Source organism: Rhineura floridana, chromosome 3 (genome assembly GCF_030035675.1).
Source record: "Rhineura floridana isolate rRhiFlo1 chromosome 3, rRhiFlo1.hap2, whole genome shotgun sequence".
In the NCBI taxonomy this organism is placed as follows: domain Eukaryota; kingdom Metazoa; phylum Chordata; class Lepidosauria; order Squamata; family Rhineuridae; genus Rhineura; species Rhineura floridana.
In genome coordinates, this window is record NC_084482.1 from 84,641,935 (window position 1) to 84,669,897 (window position 27,963).

At 42.1% G+C, this 27,963-nt stretch overlaps 1 protein-coding gene across 1 annotated transcript in view; it reads left to right on the forward strand.

Annotated features, from left to right (window-relative positions):
- Positions 1-27,963, forward strand: part of RARS1 (arginyl-tRNA synthetase 1) — a 38,936-nt gene that overhangs the window by 4,115 nt on the left and 6,858 nt on the right. The window contains exons 2-12 of the mRNA XM_061616802.1: positions 2,965-3,099; positions 4,319-4,513; positions 7,500-7,611; positions 9,278-9,378; positions 10,646-10,767; positions 11,256-11,376; positions 14,697-14,826; positions 15,359-15,463; positions 16,503-16,681; positions 17,111-17,220; positions 23,057-23,162. Coding sequence (XP_061472786.1) covers positions 2,965-3,099; positions 4,319-4,513; positions 7,500-7,611; positions 9,278-9,378; positions 10,646-10,767; positions 11,256-11,376; positions 14,697-14,826; positions 15,359-15,463; positions 16,503-16,681; positions 17,111-17,220; positions 23,057-23,162 — 1,416 coding nt within the window. The remainder of the gene's footprint in view (positions 1-2,964; positions 3,100-4,318; positions 4,514-7,499; positions 7,612-9,277; positions 9,379-10,645; positions 10,768-11,255; positions 11,377-14,696; positions 14,827-15,358; positions 15,464-16,502; positions 16,682-17,110; positions 17,221-23,056; positions 23,163-27,963) is intronic.

Genomic DNA, 27,963 nt, shown 5'->3' on the forward strand with positions numbered 1-27,963 from the left:
CCTTGAAATCAGTGGAATGCATTTCTATTAAAACTGCTAAAAATGGCGTCTTGTTTTCCATCATGGTCTTAAGAGTCGATTAGACAGCATTTGTTTAGGTGAGTTGGTTTTCCATGCCAAAACACTTAACCCTACTGTCAGCTCTTCACTGAGATAGCAGTGTCGGTGGGGGTGCAGGCAGGGCTGGAGATTCCTTGGTAATTGCCAGGCCATAAGTCCTCAGCCGGCAGCTTGGCTATAAATCTGCCAGGCTAGCAAGGAGGAAGCAAGATAAGGGCAGAGGCCATTCAAAGCTTATGTGCCAAGCCAGAAATCCAGAAGAGACGTCAGTGAAGGTCTGGGTCTAGTTTGCCGAGAGATCAGTCCAAGTCAAAGTTCAGGGGATAGGAAGACGTTGTAGTCAGCAACAAGCTGAAGCCAAAGTTTGCCTTTTAAGGAGCAGGTTTGTCAGCAGGTGTGAGCCATCAGCGTTTTGGCCTTAAGTGGACAGGCCTGCCCCTCTTCTGCCTGACCTTCTGTTGTCTACGTTCTGCAGGTGAGGGGGGAGTATCCTGTTCACTGGCTGCGTCTGGCTGAAGGGCTTCAGCTGTGTCTGGGGTGCTCTGCAGCTGAGGGGGAGAAGGAGCTGGGTTCTCAGGAGTTTCCTCCATTTCTCCTTCTGGGTCTGCTGCTATTACTCCCGAGTCATCCTCGTCTGATGAGTCCTCTGACGGGGCCATGACACCTACCACACCAGTTTTGTCATGTTATGGGCTCTTCTGTTCCTTCCCTCTGCTAGTACAGTAGGGCCCCACTCATACAGCGGGTTACGTACTGGACCCCCGCTGTAAAGCGAAAACCACTGTAAAGAAGATCCCACTGATTTACATTGACCAAAATGGCGCCCGGCGGCAAAAAAACCCCCATAAAAGTGGAACAAGTGCTGTAAAGCGGGGCCTTTCTACAATTCACAACTGCTGTATTAGCGGAACGCTGTAAAGCGAAGCGCTGTAAAGCGGGGCCCTACTGTACATATGAAAGTGTTAAATAGACCACATCATATTTAATTTCTAGCATACATGGGCATTTCTCTGGGGAAATCTAGTTTACAGTAGAATGTTGCTCATTACTATCCTAACTTGTAGGTAGTGGGGGGGGAAACCAAAACTTAATCTGCTGATAGCAACTTTAGTTTTCCAATAATACACTATTACAGAATTTTGCAAAATGAGACACTGTTCAGTCACAAGATTAGGTTATGTGGTAAGTAATTTAACTGAAATAGTTCATGAGAACTGGAGAACATGCATGGATAAGGCATGTGTAGACCTACTCTTTTTTGAAATGCAGAACATGTTATTTTGTGTGTGCTTTTAAAATAATTTCTGCTAAGAGTTCGAGAGAGGCAAACTGAAAAAAGAAGCCAGCCTGCTACATTTTGACAGCTACACATCAGAATGTGTCTAGCGGTGAAAACTATTCTTTCTACCTTTCATTCCTTCAATAGCCAGGATAAATATTATCCAATAATAGATTGGGAGGTCCTAGAAATGTGGAGCTGCAAAAGGAACCAACACAGCAGGTTTGTTGAGAGAAAGAGACTAACAGCTTTTGTTTCTTCCACTGCTTAGTTTCTAATTATTGGTAGCATTTCTTTTCTTGAGCAGTATGTATTTTGAGGGAAGATGGACAAAATGTTTATGATGCTGCTTTTGATTTGTATCTAAATTTGGTCTGAAGAAAAGGCAGACAATTCCAGCTATCAACAAAAGCAGGGAAACTGTCTCTGATGTCTGGGCTATTTTGCATTCAGTTCTGGTTTCTCAGGTTTCCCCATAGAAGAGAAAGTATGTTATAAGTAAACCAAACAGTCTTATTGATGGACAGATGATGTGATTTTTGTCTAAGAACTGTAGGTTTGTAAAACATTTTTTTTTTGTACTACTAGATTAACAGAGCAATCCAACTCAGGGGAAGCCGGTGTAAGTTGTGCTGGAGCAAGAGAAGCCAGAGTAAAGTTTTGCTGCATCCAGTTCCCATTCAGGAGTATCTGGGTTGGCTGAATGCCGGCTCAGTTGGGAGCTGAGCACAGGGAGCAGAAAGTAAAAGTCTGCTCTCCCAAATACTCCTACCAGGGAATAAGCCCTCTCCATTGACTTCTGTTGCAATTATTTTCTTAGACTGACCTTTTTCATGGAGAAACCTGTGCCTGGATTGGGACTTGCAGGAGTGCTCAGAACACAAGTTGGATGTGGCCTAAGTCCCCTCACCTTGGCCTGTCCCTCTACACACCCTTTTCGGGCCTTATGCTGGCTCCAGTTGCGTCAGTCCCAGCTGAACCGGGCTGAGGGACTTACACTGGTGTAGCCCAGCTGAACCGGGATCCAGCCGGCTCAGCTAGAGATCTGCCGCATCCAACTCCCTCAGCCCGGTGTAAATTTGAGTTGGATTGCACCCTAAGTGATCTTGCTAAATATCATACTTGAAAATGCAAGTGTTTTCAATATTTGAAGCTTCCATTTGAGATATTTGCCTGAAGTCACAGAATATCTGTCAAAACTAATAGAACCTTTTGAATGAAATTATATTGATTCATAAAGATGAATTCTGGTAATTCATTCAGTGGTAGTAAAGCTCATAATGGATGATATTTCCTCTTTTTGATGAGGTCTGTGCATTGCACGGGGCAAGCCTGCATATGGTGGAAATATTAGAGGACAAGGTTATTAGATGATGATCACAATCAGCAACATTTATCCGCTGTACCTGTTGCAAAATGAAGCCCTATAATGTGAGATAGTTAATGAAAATTCAATGCCATTATCATGTGCCAGTCTTTCCTTAGAGATGAGTTAGGAAATTTGTTGCTAGCTAATATTTAACAGTGTTGTTAGTTTAAATATGAGTAATAAACACTAAATACCAGTTACTACCAGAAGGGAAGCAGAGCAGGTTATATACCACTGATTTTATTTTGCTTCTTAGGAAAAGGAAATCAAGTGTTTGACTGCAGAAGTTGATCGCTTGAAAAACTTGGGATGTTCGGGAGTTTCCCAAAACTTGGAGGGGTTGCGGGAAGAGAATGCAAAACTTAAATATCGCTTAAATGTTCTACAAAAGGTATGGTCCCTTTCTGAACAGTGAGTAATGTGTGAAAAGTGAGTGGTCATGATTGTTGTGGTTCTGAGAATTGTCAGTTATCCTTGTGAAGAGCATGAGAATGTGAGATTTACACAGGAGAGTTTTTTCTCCTTAATGTTGAAATTATTCTTCCTTTGAAAATTGTGCAGTATTGTTCCATTTTGCAGATGTGTTCAAAAATGTGTCTTATAAGAAGTTATTTTAAAAACGTTAGAAAGAACCTAAAATATATCATTATGCAAAAATGCTTTTCTCTGTTGATTATATGTTTTCACTGTTACTCCACTATTGATCTGGGGTGCATCTGCACTAGCAATTTCCCCTAGGGTACATCCTAGGAACAAGAGCAACAGATTGCACTTCATCCTGCTAGTGGCAACTAGGGCTCTATTTCCGGGTCATTGGGAGGGTGTAAGAGAATCACTGTTCCATTAACAAAGGCATTTATCCCTAATATTTTTGCATATGTCTGGCTGGAGATATTCCGACAAGCATTTCCTTCCCCCAGTCTTACAGTTCTGCATGGGGAAAAAGAGAGTTACAGCCTGTTATGTAAAGTGGCAGCCTTTCTTTGCACCACATGCAGGTCTACTTCCTAATGACTGTATTTGCAAGTATATCTCCTGGCCATGAAGACCTTCAGCTTGCTGCTTTTTTCACATGGCAGCCATATAAAGCTGTAAGTGACAGCTTTCCTTTTCTCTAGCAAGGTATCTACTTGCAAATAATTGCTGTGCAGCTATTTTCTGGTTGTGCTCTGTGCACACAAAGATCAGCACCGTGACTTAAGGGAATGAAGTACCAGTTTTAGAGAGCTTGCTTCCTTTTTTTCCTCTCAGAAATGAATGGAACCTGACACAGCCAGAAATTCCAGAGCCATCAGTGTTTGGTAATCTTTGTTCATCTAAAGCATGACACATTCCTGTAAGAAGGACAAAGATTTTATTTCACTGTCAACAAGAAGAATTTGCAAGTTTTTAGAAAGCAGATTAGGTTTCAGTCAATTATATATGTGCAAACATTTCCTTTTCAACTCAAACCATTTTAGGAACTCTTTGTAAGTCTGGGAGTGAATACTGATCCCTTGTTAAGAGCTATTATCTTGGGCCACATGGGGGGGGGGCTTGGATTAAGACACAGTGTTCCAGTGAGCGCCTCATCTGATGGATGGATAACTACATTTTGTGTTTCCATTTAGAGCCTTCAGGAAGAAAGGAATAGAGGCAAGCCATCAAAAAGCATGATTAACATCAATAGCCACCTTCAGGACATTTTTGGAGCAGCTATTAAAGCTGCGTATCCAGATCTAGAAAATCCTCCACTATCAGTGACACCAAGTCAGCAGCCCAGGTTTGGCGATTACCAGTGTAACAGTGCTATGAGCATAACCCAGGTAATTCATAATGTAAAAATTGTTCATGGTTCTCTAATGCTGTATCCCAGATTTGGGGGACCTTTCACTCTCCAGCTATTGCTGAACTACACTCCCATCAGCCCCAGCAAGTATGACCAATGGCCAAGGATGATGGGAGTTGTAGTTTAGCAGTATCTGGAGGGCCAAAGCTTCCTCACATCTGCTGTATCCAAACAAAGCTTCCCAAATGAAAAGATACGTACCTCAGTTGTGTCACAAGTTTTGTAATTTGTGAAACTACCTGGGAAATCTATCCACTCTGTATTGGCTGCTCCACTTTCCTCAGAAACCTACCTCACAATTTAGGAGTCTTTTCCTGTCCTATTATGCTGCTTACATTGCAACTTTTGAATAAACACAGGGCACAGCAGATGAGTCTGAAAATATTTAAGATGGAGAGAATCTACTCACGTGCATGACACTGTATAGTGACCTGCCTCTGGGTTTCATGTTTTTTTTCAGGGTTACTTGCTATTATTGTGGAGGCAGGTCTGAAGATTTGGTCAGGGTCTCTCCAGACTCTCCCTCTCTCTGTGTATTTTCTATTATAGTTCAAGGCAGCTAACAAAAAAGAACTAGTGTGCATTAAAGGTCGACAAAGCATAAAAAGGACAAAAATAACAAGCCAGTATTTAAAACAGTTTAAAACAAAACAATTTAAAACGGTAGTAGTAAAAAATGAAATATCATAAAAACTGTGGGTTGTATCCAGCTGTTAGTGGGGTTCTGCTGGTGCAACAGGACTGCCATTTCTGATCCTCCCCCTGTGTGCCTCCCAAAATCTGCTCCAGAGTGTCCCCCACCCTCCAGAGCTGATTTTAAGTGTGCAAGGGAGACTGTAGGGGACAGGAAAGTATGAGGAAGCTCCAATGTGCCAGCAGACCTGCAGTGTTGGATATGGCCCTAGAAGGATTATTTATTGTGTATGGCAAAGCCAAACAATGTAATTCCACCTCTAAAGCAGGGATAGGGAACCTGTGATCCTTCAGCTGTTGATGGACTTCAACTTGCATCATCCCTGGCCATTGGCTGTGCTAGCTTGCACCCCTCTGCTTTTGTGATTAGAAACAAATGAAATACTTTTTAAATTGCTTAAATGTCTTAATTAAACACTTTCTAGAATCTGTCTCTATCGTATTGATTTTCATTCTTGCAAACTGAGTAATATATGTGTTAGAAAGCAGGATATAGATTTCCATATAAATAAATAAAATAATAGTAAAGTAAGCATGAGCTACAGAATAGCTAACTTTAAATCACCTCTAAAAACCGTAAAAGTGTTGTTTTTCCCAGTACATTAAAATCAGTTTACGTTTGCAGTATAAGTCAGTTGTCAAATTTCTTGGAGGATGGTAGAGTTATTAGGCAAATTGGCCTGGCTGAGGTCTCTTTCTAAACAATGCTGATATGTGCCAGCTGGTAGTCTCTCTGCATGAACTTCTTTTGGAGAGTCAGCTTTCTAATGGAGCTCATTAGCATATGTGATTGTGTGTCAGCCAGCCCAACACAAGCTTGCAGTGCCTTTTAAAAATATATTTTCGCCGCTGCTTTACCCCAGTTAAGTCACTGTTATGAGTCTTGTCTGGTGCAAGTTTTCCAATATCTGTAATGTTTGATATTATAGGGCCTTCCTTTCCTTCCTCCTACTTTGACAATCTCTCCAGAGATAGACATGGACACAAACTGTTTTATGGGCTATCCCCCACTCTGATATACTTTTTGAGCTCTCTGCTTTCCAGCGTTGACTCCCAAGACATGTTGCTGCTTACTTTGTGCGGTTTTGCAAATGCTAGATCATTACTTTCATTGAAATTGTTTTTAGTAAACAATTTTTCCCCTACCTGTTTTTCAGACCCTAGAACACCAAATTTGCTTTAAAATAGTGTATTTTTCTATAAAAAGAAATCTTCCACCCACATCCACTACTACGAATGTGGTTGAAACACATTTCAGGCCAACCAAACAAATAAGTACTTTTCATCCCAAGTTACAAGCAATGACAAAATTGCTCTGTCTCATGCATTCTGGACTTCAGCTACTTAGAAACTCCAGCTTTTCTTTTTAACTCCTGTTCCACATGAGAAAATAGCAATTTCCACTTTCTTGATGTGTCATGCATAATTTTTCAGAACATTCAGCGCTATTCTATGTAACAGGCAAATGGTTGGAAGCGGAATTCTTAATATCTCATAAAAGATAAAGGGAGAGAGATGTGGGTATATATGTGGGTGGGGAAAGCAAGCAATGCATCTCTGAAATGAATAGCCTTCCAGCCTCTGCAGCTGGGAGTTCAAACACAATATGCTAATGAACATGTACAAACACAAAACACATTTGTGATGGTTTTCCACATTGGCGGGTCACATTGAGAGACTTGCCTGCACATAAACTCCTGACCTATTTTGTGGGTTATTTTCTGAAACCAAGCAATGCATCAGAGAGAAATCATTCTTGCTATAAAGAGATTACTTATTAAAGATTGGTGATTTCCTCCCTTCTGAATGTATAGAACAGCTTCTCCAGCCTGGTGCCCTGTAGATGTTTTGGAATACAACTCCTCATCAGCCCAGCCAGCATTTGTAGGGCACCAGGTTGGGGATGGCTGATGCAGAAGTTATCTAATATATTATGAGTCTCAGGATAGATGAATTAGAAACAATGAATTAGAAGTTGTATTAGCAGCTGTTCACTGTACCCATTTCCAGAGCTGGGAAATTGGAACAGAGGACTACACATGTGCTTGAATAACTGTTGAGCCTCAAGGGTATTAGTTCATGATTGCCTCTGCCAGGTTTACCTGGTGGGATTTTCCATGCAGTCTGGTTTCTTGACAGATTTTTGTGAAATAGGAATGCCCTTTTCAACACAGCTGCTTAAATGTTATGAGTGTGCAGATTTTTGGCTAAGATTCTCTGTGCTCTTCTTAGGGATGAACTGCACTGAGTCCTTTCATTGTGTCTTCCAGATACTGCTCAAGACCAGGGAGCAAAAAATAAGCCCAAGAGAAATTGCTGATAAGATTGCCAGAAACATTTCTGACAATGAATGCATTGCGAAAGTTGAAATTGCCGGTCCTGGTAAAGTTATTCTATATTTGATTTTTTGGGTCATCTAAATCTGATATTAGCAGTACTGTGACAAAAATGGAGTTTTGAATCCACGAGATTTGAACTATAAGAGGTCTGAAGGCTTTACCCCTAAGCCTGATACTTACTCGCTTTGTCAGAAATTCTGGCATGTACCACTTTGACTTTCTAGCATCCGTAAGCTGACAGCTTTTAAGATGAAGGCATATTCAGTCAGGCATTCCTGTACTCAGGAGGCTGTACTGTGAGATAATTCTGTATGTGCACTTTGACTTAATATTGTCTGTGACAATTAGGAAGCATTTTTATAGCTCTGCAGTTAAGAATGTATATGGATCTTCCACAGAAGTTAGTAGCAACTTAAACAGAATAGATGTTTTTGGAGAGAGTTTTTTGAAAAGTATCCATATACAGAAACTCTTTTATTCTGCTGATTCATATATATGGCTTGAATGTTTGCAAAATAAAAAGAAGCTTAATTGAAAGAGGTCTTTGCATTATGGATGAACAATAACAATACAAGGTATTATTGATAGTGCCAAAACATGATAGGAAGAATTATTATACGATGGGGTTGAATCACTTATCTGACACCCTTCACTTAAAGTGATCCTCCAAGGAAGCTAGTTGCTGACAATGTTGTTCCTGCCCTCAAAGAGCCTATCAAAGGAGGCTCGTGAGTTGCCCTCCCCATGGGAGGGGGCTTGATTTGGGTCATGTGGGGGGCATATAGCCAGTGGCAGAGGGGATGAGCATGTGTTTTAAGCCAACTCTACCCCTAACCTTTTCTCTTTCGTGCTTTGCTGCTCCCTCCCTCCAACCCTACATGCAGTATGTCAGCCACCGCTTAGGGGCTGAATAGAAATTGTGTTGTTGGGCTCCGCTTTGGGGGGCCCTTCTCATACTTCATAATGTGGGAATTTGAATTCATTTGGTCTCCTGGCATGGAGTTCGGGCAGGTAAGAAAGTGGGGGTAATTAGGAGGTATACTGAGGCATTGTGGGGTTGGGGGCACTCTTTAGGGAACCACAGTGCTTTATGCCTTGGGGGAACTGGGGGGGGGCGCCCTTTGTGATCTGACTTGTGCACTTGGGTGAATGCCAGTATGGTAGGGCCCTGGTGCTCAGGCAGGGTGCATACCCAAGGCTTCCTTAGCAAGGGGGGAAGAATTTCTTCCTCATTCTTGGCTGGGGAACCACAGCCTTCAGCTCACGAACATGCCCAGGGGACTGGAGGGATGCTTCCCTACTAGTTAGAGATTATCCTCACCTGCCTGTACTGTTTGAATTCAGTTAATTTGGTTTATATGGTCTGCAGGTTCTCCAAATTTGTTACATTTTAATAAATATAGCATTAATAAATATAACATTACTTGTTTTTCAAGTCTTTGGTGGTGTGGGGGCAAAGACTGTTTATAGAACAGTATGGGGTTGTCTGGACTGTTGAATTCTGTGCTTTTTTGCTTCATGCTAATGGCACCTGTCCTTGTATCACCTTTAAACTGATGATATTTCATTGTTATAGCAAATATATTGTTCTGTTACAGGTAATTCTGCAATATTGTGTTGTTAGTAAAAAAGTTCTGTGCAAAGGAAATGGAAGTCTTACTATGTATGTGGTCCCAGCAATCATTTTTGCTTTCTATGCTTTTCTGAAGGTTTCATCAATGTACACTTGAAAAAGGATTTTGTATCTAAACAACTAAGCAATATGCTGGTGAATGGAGTTCAGCCCCCTGATATTGGTGAAAGGAAAAAGGTATGACAGTAAATAGTTGACTAGGTCTTCTCTTAGGTGCTACTGAGAAATGTTCAAGGTAATGTGTGCATTTTCAGATAAAGCTTTCCAGTTGTTTAATCTGCGCTTGGTCTACAGACACTCGAGAGCAGGGATGCAAAGCCCCATGGTGCATGTTCTCTGCTCTTCCTTCTGCCATTCCTCAGAGAAGCTCCTTCTGAGGTTGGAGAAGGCCTTGTACAGCAGCATCCCAGGAGGAGCTGCTGGTGGAAGGAGCAATCAGCCATTCCTCACCCACCGCTTATCTTTTTATATATGAATGTGAATTGGGGGGGGTTGCATTCAGATGTAAAAGCGGACTTTTTATTATTACTAGGATTGCTTGAACAACTTCTGTGAATCAACTTTCAGATTTCTATCTGTTTACCACCTTTGACACTCTGTGAAGGAATCAGTGGCCGGGTTTGCCCATAATGCTAAGTGCGAATGTGCAGGCTCCTGGAGAGAGGATTGAAGCTGCTGAGCAACTCGCTGGTGCTGTGCTACCTAGGACTAAGCCAGGGTTTTGCTGAGCATTACATCCAAACCATGGCTTGTGGTTTGTCTCTCTCAGATAAACCATGAGCAGTAAACCAAAAACAAACTGTGGTTACAGCTTGTGGTTTGCCTGAAGCATGACAATCTGCAATCCCAGGTTTGGATGCAATGCTAAGTCAAACTATGGGTTTTGCCCTGATAGCAAGACAACAGCAGGACCAAGGGAGGAGTGCAGCAGCTGCAGTCGTCTCTCCAGGAGCCCACGTATTTGCTCATTTGTGCTAAACCATGGTCCCTTAACGTCATGTCCTAGCAAGGTCAGTGAGTCCTTGTTTCTAAATCTTTGTGTTGGAGTTGATGATTTAAAAGATGAATGTGCATAAACACCAGCTATCATGCACCAAACATCATGTAGAACTTGCATAAATGAACAATATAAATGGGATTTGTTTTATATTGTCTTGTCAGTGTGGATAGTCTCTGAAGGTGTTAGGGGTGTCGAGTTATGTGCATTCCCTAACAGGATATTTCACATTTTGCCCACTTGGTCACTATGCATGTTTAATGCTCAATTTGGGAAGTCCTTCAACATCACGTGGATGTTGTGTACAATGAGCACAGCAGCCAGTGTTTATGTGCTTTCCCACCTGCAATATATGGAGCCCACAATATATATATATGAAGCCTTTTAGAAAAATACATTGCATTGTTTATGATAAGCTTATTTTTCATTTCTTGTCCCGTTTAAAAGGCAGTTGTTGACTTCTCCTCCCCTAATATTGCGAAAGAGATGCATGTTGGTCACCTGAGATCAACTATAATTGGGGACAGCATGTGCCGCCTCTTTGAGTTTGTGGGGCATGATGTACTAAGGTGAGTCCAGTCATGGTAGAATTGTACAAATTCTCAAAACTTATCTGGTCATACACTGTCATTCCCCTTGTGGGATGTAGAATAGCTTAAAGTGCATTTTTAGTAATAACTTATACAGCAATGCTGTTATGTGTCATGGAAGTGCTATTCTTTTAAGAAAATCTCTGCAGAATCTTGTGTTTCCAACCCTTTGCATATACACCATCCTCTGTCTTCCCTTTCCTCTTAGTATTTCTTCAGAAAAAACATTTTGGTGAAATTATAACCTGACTCATAATAAAATATGCAAATTGCATGATTGTTTAGTAAGTTTCCATAACTGTTTGCCCAACTTTTTTAGTGCAACATTTTTGTGGTGCTCTGGATAAACCGTTTAAAGAGGAACACTTCAGAGCAAGCAATGAGTCTTATCAGCCAGCTCTGTTCATAAATTATCATATTTCAGTTTTGCTTGCAGTTTTCATTGCTTTGTCCTCTTTACTTTCCAGATTAAACCATTTAGGAGATTGGGGTACCCAGTTTGGAATGCTTATTGCTCACCTGCAAGATAAATTCCCAGATTATCTGACTGTTTCTCCCCCCATTGGAGATCTCCAAGCTTTTTATAAGGTATTTTTTTTAGTTTAAATATCTGGCTTCTGCTGTTTAACGTTGCTCAGAACAGGGGTTGTTGGATTATGTCATCCTTGACCTTTGGCCATGCTGACTGGGGTTAATGGGAGTTAGCGTTCAACAACATCTGGGGGAACACAGGTTAGCCACCTCTGGCTTAGGGGTTACTAGAGGATGTACATAGCACTTGAAAATGTAAACATCCCAGCCCAGGGATTTTTACTGTGTAAGACCAGAGAGAAGCATTCTGAAGAGAGAGAGAGAGGAGGTTGGTGGCACATTACAAAATTATTAAATAAGAGCCACTTCCATGGAGGGATTTGTTGGAAGCCTAGATTATTATTTATTCATTTCATTTCATTTGTTGGTAGTCTCATACCCAACAGTCTCTAGATGACTTACAACAGATTTAAAAAACATACAATATACAGTAGTACCTTAGTACCTTAGTTCACAAATTAGATACATTCCTGGACATTACGTCTTTAACAGAAACTGTTCTATAACAGAAACATGGAAAGAATAGGGATAGGTTCCTACACCTGCTCATAGATGGTGAGGGCAGCTTCAACAGGGACTTTAAAGGGTGTCTACCTGGCACCCACCCATCCCATCCCCCTCCCTCTGCCCTCCTTCTCCTCATTACGTTGAAGTTAAGTTGAGCAAGAAACTTCTGCAGAGCATTAGAGCATGTTAAGAGTCTTTATTAAGACATTATGGCCAAAGGCTTAAGAGTAAATACATGTAGAGTTTCTTCAGTCACCCCCCTTCTGGTACATCTCTCCAAAGGTAAAAAAAACACAGAAGACAACCTCTCAGTTCAGAGGCTATACACAGAAGACCAGCCTCACAGTTCAGAGGCATAATACAGAAGACTCAGCTTAACACAGATAGCTGCTAGAACTTTTCCCAGTTTGTCGTGATGGCTACCATAGCAACGGCCTTGGCAGTCCGTTCCCAGACTGGGCAAAGACATAACTCCCCCTAGTTACAGTTTTTCAGACTTGATGGAAAACAAACTCAGTGACAGTGCGGTTCAATGGTCAACACCCCTGCCCTGGGAAAAAGCAATAGATCTCTTTAATGCAAAGCAGTCACAGACTGGTCAGTTTCACCTTAAGGGAAAGGCACAGGCTTCTCAGTTTCACCCTAGCAAAGCAAAGGCACAGACTAGTCAGTTTCACATTAAAGCAAAGGCACAGTCTTGAAACTTTATCCATAGCAAAGCAAAGCTGGTCAGCTTCACCTTTAATAAAGCCTTCTTTAAAAGGAGCTTAGTTCCTGGAGGATTGGTTAACTGAAATATTACTGTAACACAAATTTAAAAACATACAGTATAAGAACTTAAAACCCAAATGAAAGAAACTAAAACAGCACACCTGGAGGGCCAAAGGCCTGAGTGAAAATGAAGGTCTTTGCCTGCCAACTAACGATGGATAAAGAAGGCGCCAGGTGTACCTCCCTTGGGAGATCATTCCAGAGCTGGAGGACCACCACTGTTCTCATGCTGCCACCTTCCAAGCTTCTCATGGAGGGGACACACAAGGAAGAGCTTCTGGTGATGAGTGTAGAATCCGGGTTGGTTTATAAGGGGAGAGATGGTCCTTGAGATATTGACATCCTGAGCTGCATAAGGCTTTATAGGTCAAAACCAGCACTTTGAATTTAGCCCGGAAACTAAGTAGCCAGTGCAGCCGTGCCAGAATTGGTGTTATATTTACCGACTGACTTACCCCAATCAGCAATTTCGCCACCACATTCTGCACTAGCTGGAGTTTCTGAACCATCTTGAAAGGCAGCCCCACAGATAGCACATTGCAGTAGTCTAACCTAGAGGTTACCAGAGCATAGACAACCAAAGTTAGGCTATCCCTGTCCTGATAGTAGCACAGCTGAACCACCAGTCAAAGCTGATGGAGATGTTGTTGCAGTTTATGTGCACCTTTCTTGTAAATTTCTACAAGAATTGTTAGAATTGCTTTTAATGTGTTTTCTTTAATAATGTTTTAAGTCTTTTTTTAAAAAAATGTTTTTAACATTGCTTTGTTTTAAGGTATTTTTATGATGTTTTAAGGTGTTTTTAGCGTTTCTGTTCGCTGCCCTGGGCTCCCGCTGGGAGGAAGGACAGGATATAAATCAAATAATAAATAAATAAATAAAATAAAACAATAGGTTATTGAAGCAAGTGGGCGTAGACACCTAGGATGAGAGAATGACTTTATTACAGGAGACAGGAATAAGCTTAATAACAAACTATGATTAAAATCCAAATGCTCTTCTCTCCACTGCAGCCGTCCTTGCCCTCCTTAATCTGTTCAAGAAGGTTCCCCAACCCTCCAGACCAGGTTGTGGGGGTGCAGTGGGAAGAAGAGGAAGGGAAAGTCCAGCTGGGCAAGCAGAAGTCTGTTTTGTGAGCAGATAGACATAGTTGGATGTCACCCACTATCGCAAATGTTTTAAACATGCAAGTTTCCATGCATTTTAACCCTCCTTATTTAAAGCTGGATATAATTGCTTAGTCACCTGATTAAAAAGGAGAAGATACACCTACAAACAGATTCTGCACACTCAGTTGTCCTGGTAGGATCCACATGCATAACTTCATGGTTAAATTGGATTTGATACCACTGATCACCTATTTCTAGAGACGGGTGAGAGGGCAGTAATGCAGGATTAAATTCTGCTCCTGAAGCGATTATTGGCAGTATTGAGCACTATTTGCTCTTGATGATTTATGAAATGAGACATGGAGAGTTGATGCAGACATAGCGCCAAGCCATGGCTTGGTGCTACATGAATAAGCCCTGTGTTTGTGAGCCTCTGCTTCTTCTCCCACCTCTGCCCTCTGATTTTCTCTTTGCTGTTACTTCTAAACCAGGCTAGCCATGGTTTATGCAAACTAGTTCAGATGTAATAGCAAGCTATGGCTTACTGCTAAATTGGGAGGAGCAGGAGCACGCGTGTATACACCAACCAGAATCCTTAAGAATAATATTCCATACTGTTCTAAGAAAGTTTTGTTGGGTCTTAAAAAGATTAATTAGTTGGCTATTCATTGACAACCAATTCTTCTGTTGCTTCTCATCAGAAGTGTAGAGAATCCTCTCCTGATACTGCATAGCATTTTATCCACTGGGATATTAATGACAAGCTATGTGAGGCTCAAGGAATGTTGCCTGTTTATTAAGAATAGTTAATTTAGGCTCAAGGAATATTGCCTAACCATTAACACACTTAACTGTACTTCTTATTTGATCTCTTTTAGTACACTATAGAGGATATTGGTTTATGGTGTCTGTGCATTCTTTTTAACCTAGGAATCAAAAAGAAGGTTTGACACAGAGGAGGAGTTTAAGAAGCGTGCATACCAGTGTGTGGTCCTATTACAGAACAAAAATCCAGATTTCATTAAAGCTTGGAAACTTATCTGTGATGTGTCTCGGAAAGGTGATTCTTGGAATTATCCTATCTCAGTCTTTTAAAGATCTTCCTGTTTTTCAATTGGGTCAGTTTTGGCTGCTTTGGAGTATTATTTTTTTAAACTGAAGCTCTGTAAAAAGTATGCAGTTTGAGTTGATAGCTTGAAAGTGTGATGCCAAAGAATCTTGTGACACATTTAAAGACTTAAAAAAAAATTACAGCATTTGCTTTAATGGACTAGACCCCATTTCATCAGATGCAGTCTGATCCTCAGGTATTTCGTGTGTGTGTGTGTGTAGGCAGACAGATACATATACATGGGTTGAAGGAAAACGAATGTAAAGGCTGGAGTTGAATGGCAATGCAAAAAGTACAGTTAGAGTCTTAAATGTATGCGGACTGAATCTTTATACAGCATTTTAGTAGTAGTGAACAAAAATGCCTTAGCAAGGCTGGGTCTGAAGCCAGTACCTCAATTTCTATATTTTACTGTGATGTTATTATTTATACAAAGAAATGTAAGCATTCCAAATAATTCATTTCACTCTTTCTTGATCAGAATTCCAAAAAATCTATGACTACTTGGACATCACCTTAATAGAGAGAGGAGAATCTTACTATCAAGATAAGATGAACGATATTGTGGAGGAATTTGAAGAACGAGGTACCACACCTATTAACATATCTATTAATATAATTAGAAATTATATTCCGGAAGCATATTTTTCATCTAAATTAATACAGTGCATTTCTAAAACTCTTATAGAAGTTTGTGTTTTATTATAGCAGAGGTGGGGAACCCTTCACCTCACCCCTGAGGACCATAAAGATAATATGCTGGGGTGCATGTCAGTGACACAGTCCCATCTATTCACACTCACTGACTCACTGCCCTGCAATTTGCATTGGGAGAAAACTTTGCATTTGCTCCAGTGATCCCCCCCTCTCCTGAATACAAATTGCAGACTTGAGGTACCCAATAGAGATAAAGAGCCTGGCATAGAGGTAGAGGACATTTAACCCTTTGCAGGCCTGGTTCAGATCCCTGTTCCTTTCATATACACTGGGGGAAAACCTTCCCTAATGGGAGGCTTTTTCTCAGTGCAAACTGCAGATGTAAGTCTCTTGATCTGGTTTGGGATCCTGGGGTAGTGGGAGTTTTACTCTGCTGTCTGCTGTGGTCCAAAACCAGATCAGGGCCCCTGCACCTGCAATTTACACTGAGAAAAAAACTCCCATTGAAGTAAATGAAAGTTGTTTTTCCAAATGATGAAGGGCTGATCAAGATTAGGCTGGCAGCAGGCAACAAGAGAGTAAAGCCCCCTACCCCCACATCAGGATTCTACTTTGGATTGGACCCCTATAATTTGTTGCATTTCCAGAACGTTGTTGAGTACTCATTCCTCCTGCCAATTCTCACCTACAAGTGCCCCCTCGGCCTCCCACGTTTGTGTTATCCTGGCAAATGCTGGTGTGTAAATATGCACTTGTTAGGATAATATGTAGGTTCCACCATCTGTATGCCGGTTGTCAAGGCATTTTGAAGTATGGCTGCATAAGTTGTGTTTGTAAGTCCTCTTCACTGAAACGTTTTTATTTGTGTTTTTAGTTTTACATCACTTTTCTGTGTAAAAATATCTTGCTTTCCAAGATACTGTCATTTATTTTTCTATAACTACTAATAGTTCACTCTCTGTCCTTAGGGTTTGTGCAACTGGATGATGGCCGGAAGGTTGTATTTGTTAAAGGGTGTCCCATTCCCTTGACAGTAGTGAAATCTGATGGGGGGTTCACATATGACACCTCAGACTTGACAGCTTTGAAACAGAGGCTGTTTGAAGAAAAAGCTGATTATATAATTTATGTGGTCGACAGTGGGCAGGTGAGTTTCTTTGACCTATATCTCGTAGTCCTGTTATGTTTAACTTTTTTGCTTTTGTGTATCAGTGTGACGCTAAAACCACACATTCGTGTATTCTTCTCTTTCTGGCAATTTCTCTTCTGCCTTAAAGTAGGATTCTCAACCATAATAACCTGGACTCATACCTTATTTTATACTTACATATCAAGCCACCTTATTCAGAGTATTGTACAGAGCAAAGGCAATTAAGTTGTTTTCTAACAGGCCTAATTCAAGCAATTGTTTAAAAAGATAATACAGATCACTAAAGCAAGTGAGCCAAATGATACAGGCCTTTCCCCCTGTTAGGAGAACCTTTTCATGCTTGTGTTAGTGCTGGTGCTTTGCCAGGAGCATACTTTCAGTGTCATAATTTACAACTAGTTGTTCTAATCTCGCGTTGCTTTGCAGTCTGTGCACTTACAAACCGTATTTGCAGCAGCTCAGATGATTGGCTGGTATGATCCCAAAGTGACCAGAGTAACTCATGCTGCTTTTGGAGTGGTATTGGGAGAAGACAAGTAAGTTTGCAAATAATTTCTTCATTATACAGTAGGCTGAATCCTGTTGCTAATCACATTGGAAGGCTCAGTATTGTCTTTTGTTAAAGATTTGTCACAGGATCACAAAGTACCGTTTATGCACGTTAGCACTGTACTTTAAATCTTCTGCCCTTACGTGTGTGTGCGTGCGTGCGTGCGTGTGTGCGTGCTGTTTCGAAAGCTATTGCAGACATTACCCACCCTAGAATATCTTCTGGAGATGCAGAGATCCTGATAGTTATGGCAGGAAGGATGCCTCAGTAGATTCTGTGCACAGACTGCAACTGCCCTTGCAGCTGTTTTGCATTCTCATATTGTGGGTTGCTATACTTGTCAAAGAATTGTCCCCCTGGGGTCCCCTGTCCTTAGTTCCCCAAGGGGGGTCCTTTGCTTCCGAGAACAGTCCCAACTCTCCTGGGTCTCTGCTTCTCAGGCAAAACTCTCCCTTCTTCAGGAGTAATTACTCACGGTAGTACTGCCACCACCCTTCTTCCTGGTTCCTTTCTCTGAGAGAAGGGATCTCAGAGGCCTTTGTGAATACTGACGGGATTAAGCCTAATTCATTAACAGTAATCAGTAGCGTTCAGCAATCAAGGACTAGATTTAGAATCTTTCGTTCCAAGCCAATACACACCATTTATAAAAAGATAGTTTATTTAAAAGTAAATAAGATGGTATATACAAAAGAGAGACACAGTTTGTTTCCTTAAAGCTAATCACCCTCAGACGGGTTACATGAGGTACATTGGCATAACAAAGGGGAGAGGTTCAATACAGACAAAGGAATACAACAAAAGTCTATCTAAGCTAAGATCCTATACTTACTGCAGAGTTGCCTGCTTCCCAAAAGGTTTCTCTGTCCCACTTCAGCGAGTCGAGGTAGATGGAAATAGGGGAACTAAGTCTGAAGTAGCATCCTTCATTTTTATGGGGTTTATTGGTCAACAAGGAGGGGGGAAGGCAAATGGCCATATTTTGCCCCTGCCGGGATTTACTCCTTTGAAGTCTTTGAAGATAAGGGAGCTTAGACGCCATCACCCAGGGGTCCTGATCTACAACACCCCCTCTTCCTGACTTTTAATCCCAGGAAGCCGATAAGGGATAACAGCTAAGGATCAGTTGCATCTCCTTGCAAGGTTGCAAATTGACTGTCTGACACTGAGCTTCGGATCTCCCCCAGTAGGGAGTCCTAGGGAACCACAGGCTCCCAGAATTCTCTCTGGTTGATCCATTTCAGCTTGACCAAAGTTAGCTATTCTTGACAATCCTTATTTAAAAATTAGGAATGGACAAATCCTTGAGTGTGGGTCAGTGTTGAAATAATAACAAAGGAATAATGTAATGCCCTTTAACAGTTGTTCACTTCTAATTGGCATGTAGATGACTTGCAGATGCACGAAGTCATTGTCATAGCCAATGACTTTTAAAATCAGAAATTTCATTATATGACTTAATGGGTTGATGTATTGTGTGATTGAATAATCGCACAGTTACTCATCTGTTGCATCACTGGTTCCCAAACCTTTCATTAGGAGTGTCTACCAGGACTTAACTCTGTCTCTCTCTCCCAGGCCTGAAATCGCCTACCAAATTAGCTTGTTGATTTTTTCTTATTTCTGAGCACTCATCTCATCAGGAGAATAGCCATCACTATTATAGTATGAGCTTCATTTTGCCCTGCTCTCTTGTTAAGTCCCAACGCATCCTCCCTTCAACCCATTGGCCCACTGTGAGCATGCTACAATCTGTGTTTCTCTGTAGTACATCCTGAAACTTCGCTGTTATATTACAACACCATAGAAGTGTTCTCACTACATAATCATGATTTTTTTTTTATTGCATTTGTATACCTCCCCATAGCCGAAGCTCTCTGGGTGCTTTACAACAATTAAAAACATTAAAAACAAATATACAAATTTAAAAACACATTTTTAAAAAGCAATTTAAAAACACATGCTAAAATGCCTGGGAGAAGAGGGAAGTCTTGGCGCCGAAAAGATAACAGTGTTGGTGCCAGGAGCACCTCGTCAGGGAGATCATTCCATAATTTGGGGGCCACCACTGAGAAGGCCCCCTCCCTTGTTGCCAGACTCCTGGCTTCCCTCCAGGTAGACACCCGGAGAAAGGCCTTAGATGTTGAGCGTAGTGTACGGGTGGGTTTGTGTCGGGAGAGGTTTTCCATCAGGTATTGTGGTCCTAAGCCGTGTAAGGCTTTATAGGTTAAAACCAGCACCTTGAATTGAGCTTGGAAACATACAGGCAGCCAATGCAAGCAGGCCAGAATCGGTTTTATATGTTCAAACTGTCTGGTCCCTGTTACCAATCTGGCCACTGCATTTTGCACAAGCTGCAGTTTCTGAACCGTCTTCAAAGGCAGCCCCACGTAGAGCACATTACAGTAATCTAACTTGGAGGTTACCAGAGCATGGACAACTGAAGCCAGGTTATCTCTGTCCAGATAGGGGCGTAGCTGGGCCACTAACCGAAGTTGGTAGAAGGCACTCCACGCCACCAAGGCTACCTGAGCCTCAAGTGACAGATGGTTCTAGAAGAACCCCCAAGCTATGAACCTGCTCCTTCAGGGGGAGTGCAACCCCTTCCAGGACAGTCTTGTCTGGATTGAGCCTCAATTTATTAGCCCTCATCCAGTCCATTGTCACAGCCAGGCACCAGTTCAACACATTGATAGCCTCACCTGAAGATGAAAAAGAGAAATAGAGCTGCATGTCATCGGCCTACTGATGGCAACACACTCCAAAGCTCTGGATGACCGCACCCAATGGTTTCATGTAGATATTGAACAGCATGCAGGACAGAACTGACCCCTGCGGAACCCCCTACTGGAGAGTCCAGGGTGCCCAGCAATGTTCCCCAAGCACCACCTTCTGGAGCCGACCCACCAAGTAGGAGCGGAACCACCGCCATGCAGTCCCTCCCACTCCCAACTCATCCAGTCGTCCCAGAAGGATGCCATGGTCAACGGTATCAAAAGCCGCTGGGAGTTCAAGGAGAATCAACAGAGTCACACTCCCCTTGTCTCCTGACAGAGGTCATTATACATCAAGGCTGTTTCCATGCCAAAACCAGGCCTGAAACCCGACTGAAATGGATCTAGATAATCGGTCTCATCCAAGAGTGTCTGGAGGTGGCCTGCCACCACTCGTTCCAGGACCTTGCCCAGGAATGGAACATTTGCTACTGGCCTATAGTTATTGAGATTTTCTGGTTCCAGGGAGGGCCTCTTCAGGAGTGGTCTCACTACCGCCTCTTTCAGGCAGCCAGGGACCATCCCCTCTTGCAGAGAGGCATTAATCACTTCCCTGGCCCAGCCAGCTGTTCTATCCCTGCTAACTTTTATTAGCCAAGAAGGGCAAGGATCCAGCACAGAAGTGGTGGCACGAACTTGTCCAAGCACCTTGTCAACGTCCTCAAGCCATACCAACTGAAACTCATCCAAGAAATCGGGACAAGGCTGTGCTCTGGATACCTTGCTTGATTCACCTGCTATAACACTGGAGTCTAAGTCCTGGCGGATGCTAAAGATTTTATCCTGGAAGTGCCTAGCAAATTCATTACAGCGGGCCTCAGATGGTTCTACCATGTCCTTGGGACCAGCGTGTAATAGACCCCGAACAATTCTGAAGAGCGCTGGGTGGTAGATTGATGATTTGATAGTGGTAGCAAAGTATTGTTTTTTGCTGCCCTCACTGCCCCTTAATACAGCTTACCATAGGCACTTACCAGTGCGTAATTGCATCCACCAGGAGTTCGTCTCCATCTGCACTGAAGCCGTCTCCTATATTGTTTCATCGCTCTCAGCTCTGGGGTATACCATGCAGCCGTACAAGCTCTACACAGGAGAGGGTGCTCAGGAGCAATCGTGTCAACCGCCCGGGTCATTTCTGTATTCCACAGTTCAGCCAGGGCTTCGACAGGAGCGCCAGCCCTATCAGCCAGAAACTCCCCAGAGCCCTTTGGAAACCATCCGGATCCATTAGTTTCTGGGGGCGGACCAACTTAATAGGTCCCCCACCCTTGCAGAGGGGAAAAGCTTCTGTAAGTCTAAACTTCAGCAAGCAGTGATCTGTCCATGACAGAGGGACTGATGTAAGACCCCCCACATTCAGATCACCATCTTCATGTCCAGTTGCAAAAACCAAGTCTAGAGTATGACCTGCTACATGTGTTGGGCCAATGGCATATTGGGACAGTCCCATGGTTGTCATGGAGACCATGAAATTCTGAGCCACCCTGGATAAGGTGGCCTCGGCATGGGTGTTGACATCCCCCAGAATCAACAGTCTGGGGGGATCTCAACAGTACACCCGAGACCACCTCCATCAGCTCAGCTAGGGAGTCTGTTGGGCAGCAGGGTGGGTGGTACACCAACAGAATCCCCAGTCTGTCCCACTGACCCAACACAAGGTGCAAACACTCCAGACCAGTAGTCACATGGACAGGGTGCTTGCAGAGGGAGATGGAGCTCCTATGGACCACAGCAACCCCCCCTCTCCAACCCTCAGGTCTACCCTGATGCTTAACCAGGTACCCTGGCAGACATAGCTGGGAGAGACTGACTCCTCCCTGCTCACCCACCCAGGTCTTGATTATACATGCCAGAACAGCTGCCTCATCCACAACTAAATCATGAATGAGGGAGATCTTATGCACCAATCTGGCGTTTAGGAGCAGCATCCGGAGGTCTGAGAGCTGGCTGATAGGGCAACCAACAAACCTGTGGGTGTGGGGAGGCCTGGAACAAGGCACAGTCATTAACTGCCTGGGCCACATTCCCCTTACCTGGCAAGTCCTCACAACGTCATATCTCCCTCTACCTGTCACTACACTAATTGGGGGCCCCTCAGGTCTCCCCACTTGGCTCTGAGCCCTCTCTCCCAGGCACATGACTCAAGACCTGCAAAAAGCCAGGCAACCTGCAAAGCAGGAGCCACCTCAGCCAGCCGGCTTATGTATCCTCTCCAGGGAAGGGACAGGTGGATGATATCAGGAACAGCTGGCTGAGTGCCTGGGAGCCTGGTCCTGCAAGGCATAACACCTGCCGAGCAGAAGTCCAACAGGGAGAGGGTGGTGGTAGTAGCCAAGCAGCAGCAGCAAGCTAGCAGGCAGGCAGACAGGAGCAGCAAACGGCTCTCCTTCCCTGGGCAATGGTGGTCCCCTTCCTCCTACAGGCACTGGGTTTCATTATAATGAAATAACAGTTGTGCAGTCTCATTCTTGATATGCATGTCAGGATTCTCATATCTGTATTGGAAATGAGAAGTTTATACAACTGTCAGCCTGTTATGTAGGCACTTTTGTGTATATTACCTGTTTTGGTAGTAATCACAGTTTAGGCAGTACTCAGGAGCAGGAAGCAGCATCTACTGTTTCGGTTTGAGAATACTGTTTCTTCTCCCCTCCCCCTGCCTCTATCATCTACTCTCCTTATAACTTCTTGTGGCTGGAGTGAGCTTTCCTCTCTATTTTAACCTTCTCTACATACATTTTGTGTTCCTAAATTAGTCAGTTTTTAATTTTGCTGACCGGCTATGGTATGAGTGTAGCCTTACATTTAAAATCCATGTAGTTCAGAGGCTGAGTGCCTGCACTGAAACAAACCATCTTTAAGGTCTAGAAATGTTTTTGCTTCATTTGCTAATATATTTGCAACAAGGTGTGTGTCTGGGATAAAATATTGAAATATTGACACTGGGATAATTTCATTGTTTTCACCATTTTTGCCTGGAATATAACTTTGTGCTTGAAAATGGGGTGTCAATGTAGTAAAGTAATAATTTCCACCATTTGCTCCAAGGAAAAAGTTTAAAACTCGTTCTGGAGATACAGTCCGGTTGATTGACCTTCTAGAAGAGGGACTGAAGCGATCAATGGACAAGCTGAAGGAAAAGGAAAGAGATAAGGTAATAACGGGCTTCCTTTCCCCCCCAATGCCAAGTACACTTTGTTTTTCTTCTGTTGACTGGACCATGTAAGGGAGCATGTTGCTGACTTAGTCTCACGACTTATTTGGCTAACCTTATAAAATGGAAATGGATTTGCTGTTTCTAGTAGTATTAATCTCAGACTTTGCCTGGGGAGTAAAGCCCATTATTGAATGTTTGGAGAAGTAAAAATAGCTTTCCCCTAAGTGAAAAATGGCAGTATAGACGGATAGTGCTCATTCTCATTCTCACACATTCACATGCTGTATTTTGCTCTTCTCTGTGCAGACGCCAAAATGTATGTTCACCCAAGCAGATATGAAGCATATGTGAAAAGTGAGGCTTCAGGTATCGTAGAGCTACTTCAAAAGAACCCCTCTCTCTCATGCCAGATTTTTTTTTATATTTGCATTAGGGATGGGGTTCAGTAGCTAATTCCTATCCGTTTGAATTCCGACAGTCCGGCTTTCAGTTCCAATCCGCCATTTTTTTATTCCAGATTGTTTGTGCAGTTGCTGATTTGTGGTTTTTTCCCAGCAAACAAAGTAACATAATTGCTAAGGAAAATGCACTTGTTCGATTGAGTTAAGAATGTAGCAATTGCGAGGATAGCTGATTATGAAGACAATAATGTAAAATTCAGAGCAGTTTTTTTTTTTTTTTAAATGTGCCAATGACAGCTGTGACCTGCTGCAAGAAATCAGTGCCCGTGAAAACAGTACGGATTGTTGGATTATGTCAAAATCCAATAATCTGATTTAGGGAATATTCTCCCCCATCCCTGATCTCCATGCATTGACTTTCCCTTGACTTTGCCCTTTGCCCTTGAATGAGTGCGTGTTTATTTTATAATTGGGCTTTCTACCTGAATACAAAACATAATATGTGAAATTGCTCAGACACCTGATAGACAAGGAGGCAAGAGAATTGGTGTGTGTTTATAAGGCCTAGGATAAGTACACAGGAATGAAAAGGGCCTTTGGAAGTTAGGTTGCACCCCAAACGCAACAAGGAGAAGCACACAGTCCATAAACCCTGAGTCACTCTGTGAGGAGAATAGGGCGTCTCCTAGCAACTCTCAGCACCCTTCACAAACTACACTTCCCAGGATTCTTTGGAGGAAGCCATGACTGTTTAAAGTGAGATAAAGGTCTGGTGTGGATGTGGCCAGGACAGCTTTGGTTTAAATTTGGGTGGGAGGCTACATGTGCCTGCTGTAGAATAAAAAGGTGGGGAAAACCCTGAAAAACAATGATACTGTTCACAATGTTTTCCTTTTGGAAAGGAGCTTTCCCTCTGCCCAGTGCCCACCCACCCAATCTCCTCCCCTTCTCCCCCTTCCTCCCTCCCCCTCCCCTTCCTGCCCTCCTGCTCACCTCCCTACCACTCACCAAGGTCTGTTTCACCTGTCCTAAGCATGATTGCACAGGAGTAAATCCCACTGAACTCAAAAACCATGCAAATGATCAAACCTGCCCTCTCCTCTTCCTCCCTCCTATCCCTTTCCTCTTGCCCCTTCCCTCCACCCTTCCTTTGCCCCTTCTTCCCCCTCCCCTTCCAATCCCCTCCTTCCCCCTCTGCATCTGTGTTGGAATTGCTTTTTAATACGTTTTTTAAAACCTTTTTTCCTAAACAATATGTTATTAACCCTTTTTATTTAAGATGTTTTTAAAGCTTTTTAAAAATGTTTTTAAAGTTATTTTGTTTTGATGTATTTTAAGGTCTGTTATAATGTTTTAAAGTGTTTTAGTGCTTTTGTTTGCCGCCCTGGGCTCCTGGGAGAAAGGGTGGGATGTAAACCAAATAATAAATAAATAAATAGTCTTGGGAAGGCCAAGTTTGTTTTTTCCAACAGCTAGACACATGGACATTACCAAATGGTCAATATAGGAATCCAGTTGATTATATAATTGGTAGCAGAAGATGGAGAAGTTCCATACTTTCCACGAAAACAAGACCAGGAGAAGACTGGTACAGATCATGAACTGATAATATGAAAAATAAGAGTAAAGCTAAAGAACAACAAAGCAATCATAATGCCAAAATACAATTTAAATAACATCCCAGAAGAATATAAAGAACAAATAGCCAACAAATTTGAGGCTTTAAACTTAGTTGATAAGAGAACCAGAAGAACTACGGACTGAAGTCAAGAGACATTATCAGGGAAGAATGCAAAAAGGCAATACCTCTAGTTAAAAAGAGAGAAGGACCTCAATGGATGACTGAAGAAACTCTTCAACTGGTTAAAGACAGAAGGAAAGCAAAAGCAAAAGGAGATAGAAACACAGTCAGAACCCTAAATGCAATAATAAAGTGATTAGTACATAGGGACAAGGAGAACTATTACAATAGTTATTGTACAGAAATAAGAGGACACCAAAAAAGGTAGAACAAGAGCCCTATTCCAAAAGATTGTGTTGGGCTCTACGTTCTAAGCTCTTTGTGGGGCTCCCCTTGAGGTTGAAGCTGCAGCTGGTGCAAAATGCAGCAGCGAGACTGCTCACTAGGGCAGGGTATTGCCAACATGTCACCGTGCTGCTGAAAGAATTGCACTGGCTGCCCATTTGCTATCTGGCCAAGTTCAAGGTTCTAGTCTTGGTGTACAAAGCCCTATACAGATTGGGACCAGGATACCTGAAAGACTGTCTTATTCCTTATATACCCAGTCAATCACTGCGCTCTGCAGGTGAGGGCCTCCTGCAGATACCATCTTATCAGGAGGTTTGTTCTGCACAATATAGGAAACGGACCTTTAGTGTGGCGGCACCTACCCTGTGGAATTCCCTCCCTTTGAATATTAGGCAGGCGCCATCTCTGCTGTCTTTTCCGCACCTTTTGAAGACTTTCTTCTTTTAGCAAGCCTTTTAGGTTGAGACCTATCCCAGTCTGCGTCTGTGTTAGAATTGCTTGTTAATATGTTTTTTAATAATGCTTTTAACCCTTTTTAAAAAGATTTTTAAACTTTTTTAAAAAAAATGTTTTTAACGTTGTTTTGTTTTAATGTATTTTAAGGTCTGTTTTTAGCGCTTCTGTTTGCCGCCCTGGGCTCCTGCTGGGAGGAAGGGCGGGATATAAATCAAATAGTAAATAAATAAAATAAATACCTGCTCAGTATAGTATGTGATTACCAGGAGGTCCGTTCCGCACAACATAGAAAAGGACCTTTAGGGTGGCAGCAGCTACCCTGTGGAACTCCCTACCCTTAAATATTGGACAGTCGCTATCTCTGTTACTTTTTAGGCGCCTATTGAAGACCTTCCTCTTTCAACAAACGTTTTAAGTTGAGACCTTATCCCAGTCTGCCTCTGTGCTGGAATTACTTTTTAATATGTTTTAAAACTTTTTTTAAAACAATATATTTTTAACCTTTTTTAAAAGATGACTTGAAAGCTTTTTAAAAATGTTTTTAAAGGTGTTTTGTTTTAATGTATTTTAAAGTCTTTTTTATGATGTTTTAAAGTGTTTTTAATGCTTTTGTTTGCTGCCCTGGCTCCTGCTGGGAGGAAGGGTGGGAAATAAATAAATAAATAAATAAATAAATAAATAAATAAATAAATAAATAAAATATTAGAGAAGTGAAAGGGAAATTTAAACCAAGAGTAGGGATGCTGAATAATCAACAGGGGAATACACTGACTGACCGAGATGAAATAAAAGGATGATGGAAGCAATACACTGAAGAACTCTATAAAAGAGATGCCAGGATGACAGATTCATTCATAGAGGAACCGTATGATGAAGAAACAGAAATTTTAGAATGTGAGGTGAAAGCTGCTCTTAAAATATTTGGAAGAAACAAATCACCAGGAACAGATGGCATACTAAAAGAGTTGCTACAAGTTACTGAGACTGAATCTGTCCAAATTTTGACAAAAATTTGTCAACAAATATGGAAAACTAAACAGTGGCCCACAAACTGGAAGCGTTCATTATATATCCCAATTCCAAAGAAAGGGGATCCCAGGGAATGCAGTAATTATCAAACAATTGCCGTAATATCCCATGCAAGTAAAGTAATGCTCAACATTCTACAACAAAGGCTCTTACCATATAAGGAGCGAGAAATGCCAGATGTCCATGTTGGATTTAGAAAAGGAAGAGGTACCAGAGATCATATCGCAAACATACTTTGGATAATGGAACGGAGCAAGGAATTTCAGAAGAAAATCACCCTGTGCTTTATAGATTACAGCAAAGCCTTTGACTGTGTAGATCATGAAAAACTATGGAATGCTTTAAAAGAAATGGGGGTGCCACAGCATCTGATTGTCCTGATGCGCAACCTATACTCTGGACAAGAGGCTACTGTAAGGACAGAATATGGAGAAACCGATTGGTTCCCCATCGGAAAGGGTGTGAGACAGAGGTGTATTCTATCACCCTATTTGTTGAATCTGTATTGAATCTATAACTTTAAAGTTGACAGTGAGGATATTGAACTTGTCAAGGATTATCAATACCTTGGCACAGTCGTTAACCAAAATGGAGACAATAGTCAAGAAATCAGAAGAAGGCTAGGAGTGGGGAGTGCAGCTATGAGAGAACTAGAAAAGGTCCTCAAATGCAAAGATGTATCACTGAACACTAAAGTGAGGATCATTCAGTCCATGTTATTCCCAATCTCTATGTATGAATGTGAAAGTTGGACAGTGAAAAAAGTGGATAAGAGAAAAATCAACTCAGTTGAAATGTGGTGTTGGAGGAGAGTTTTGCAGATACCATGGACCGCGAAAAAGATAAATAATTAGATGTTAGAACAAATCAAACTAGAACTATA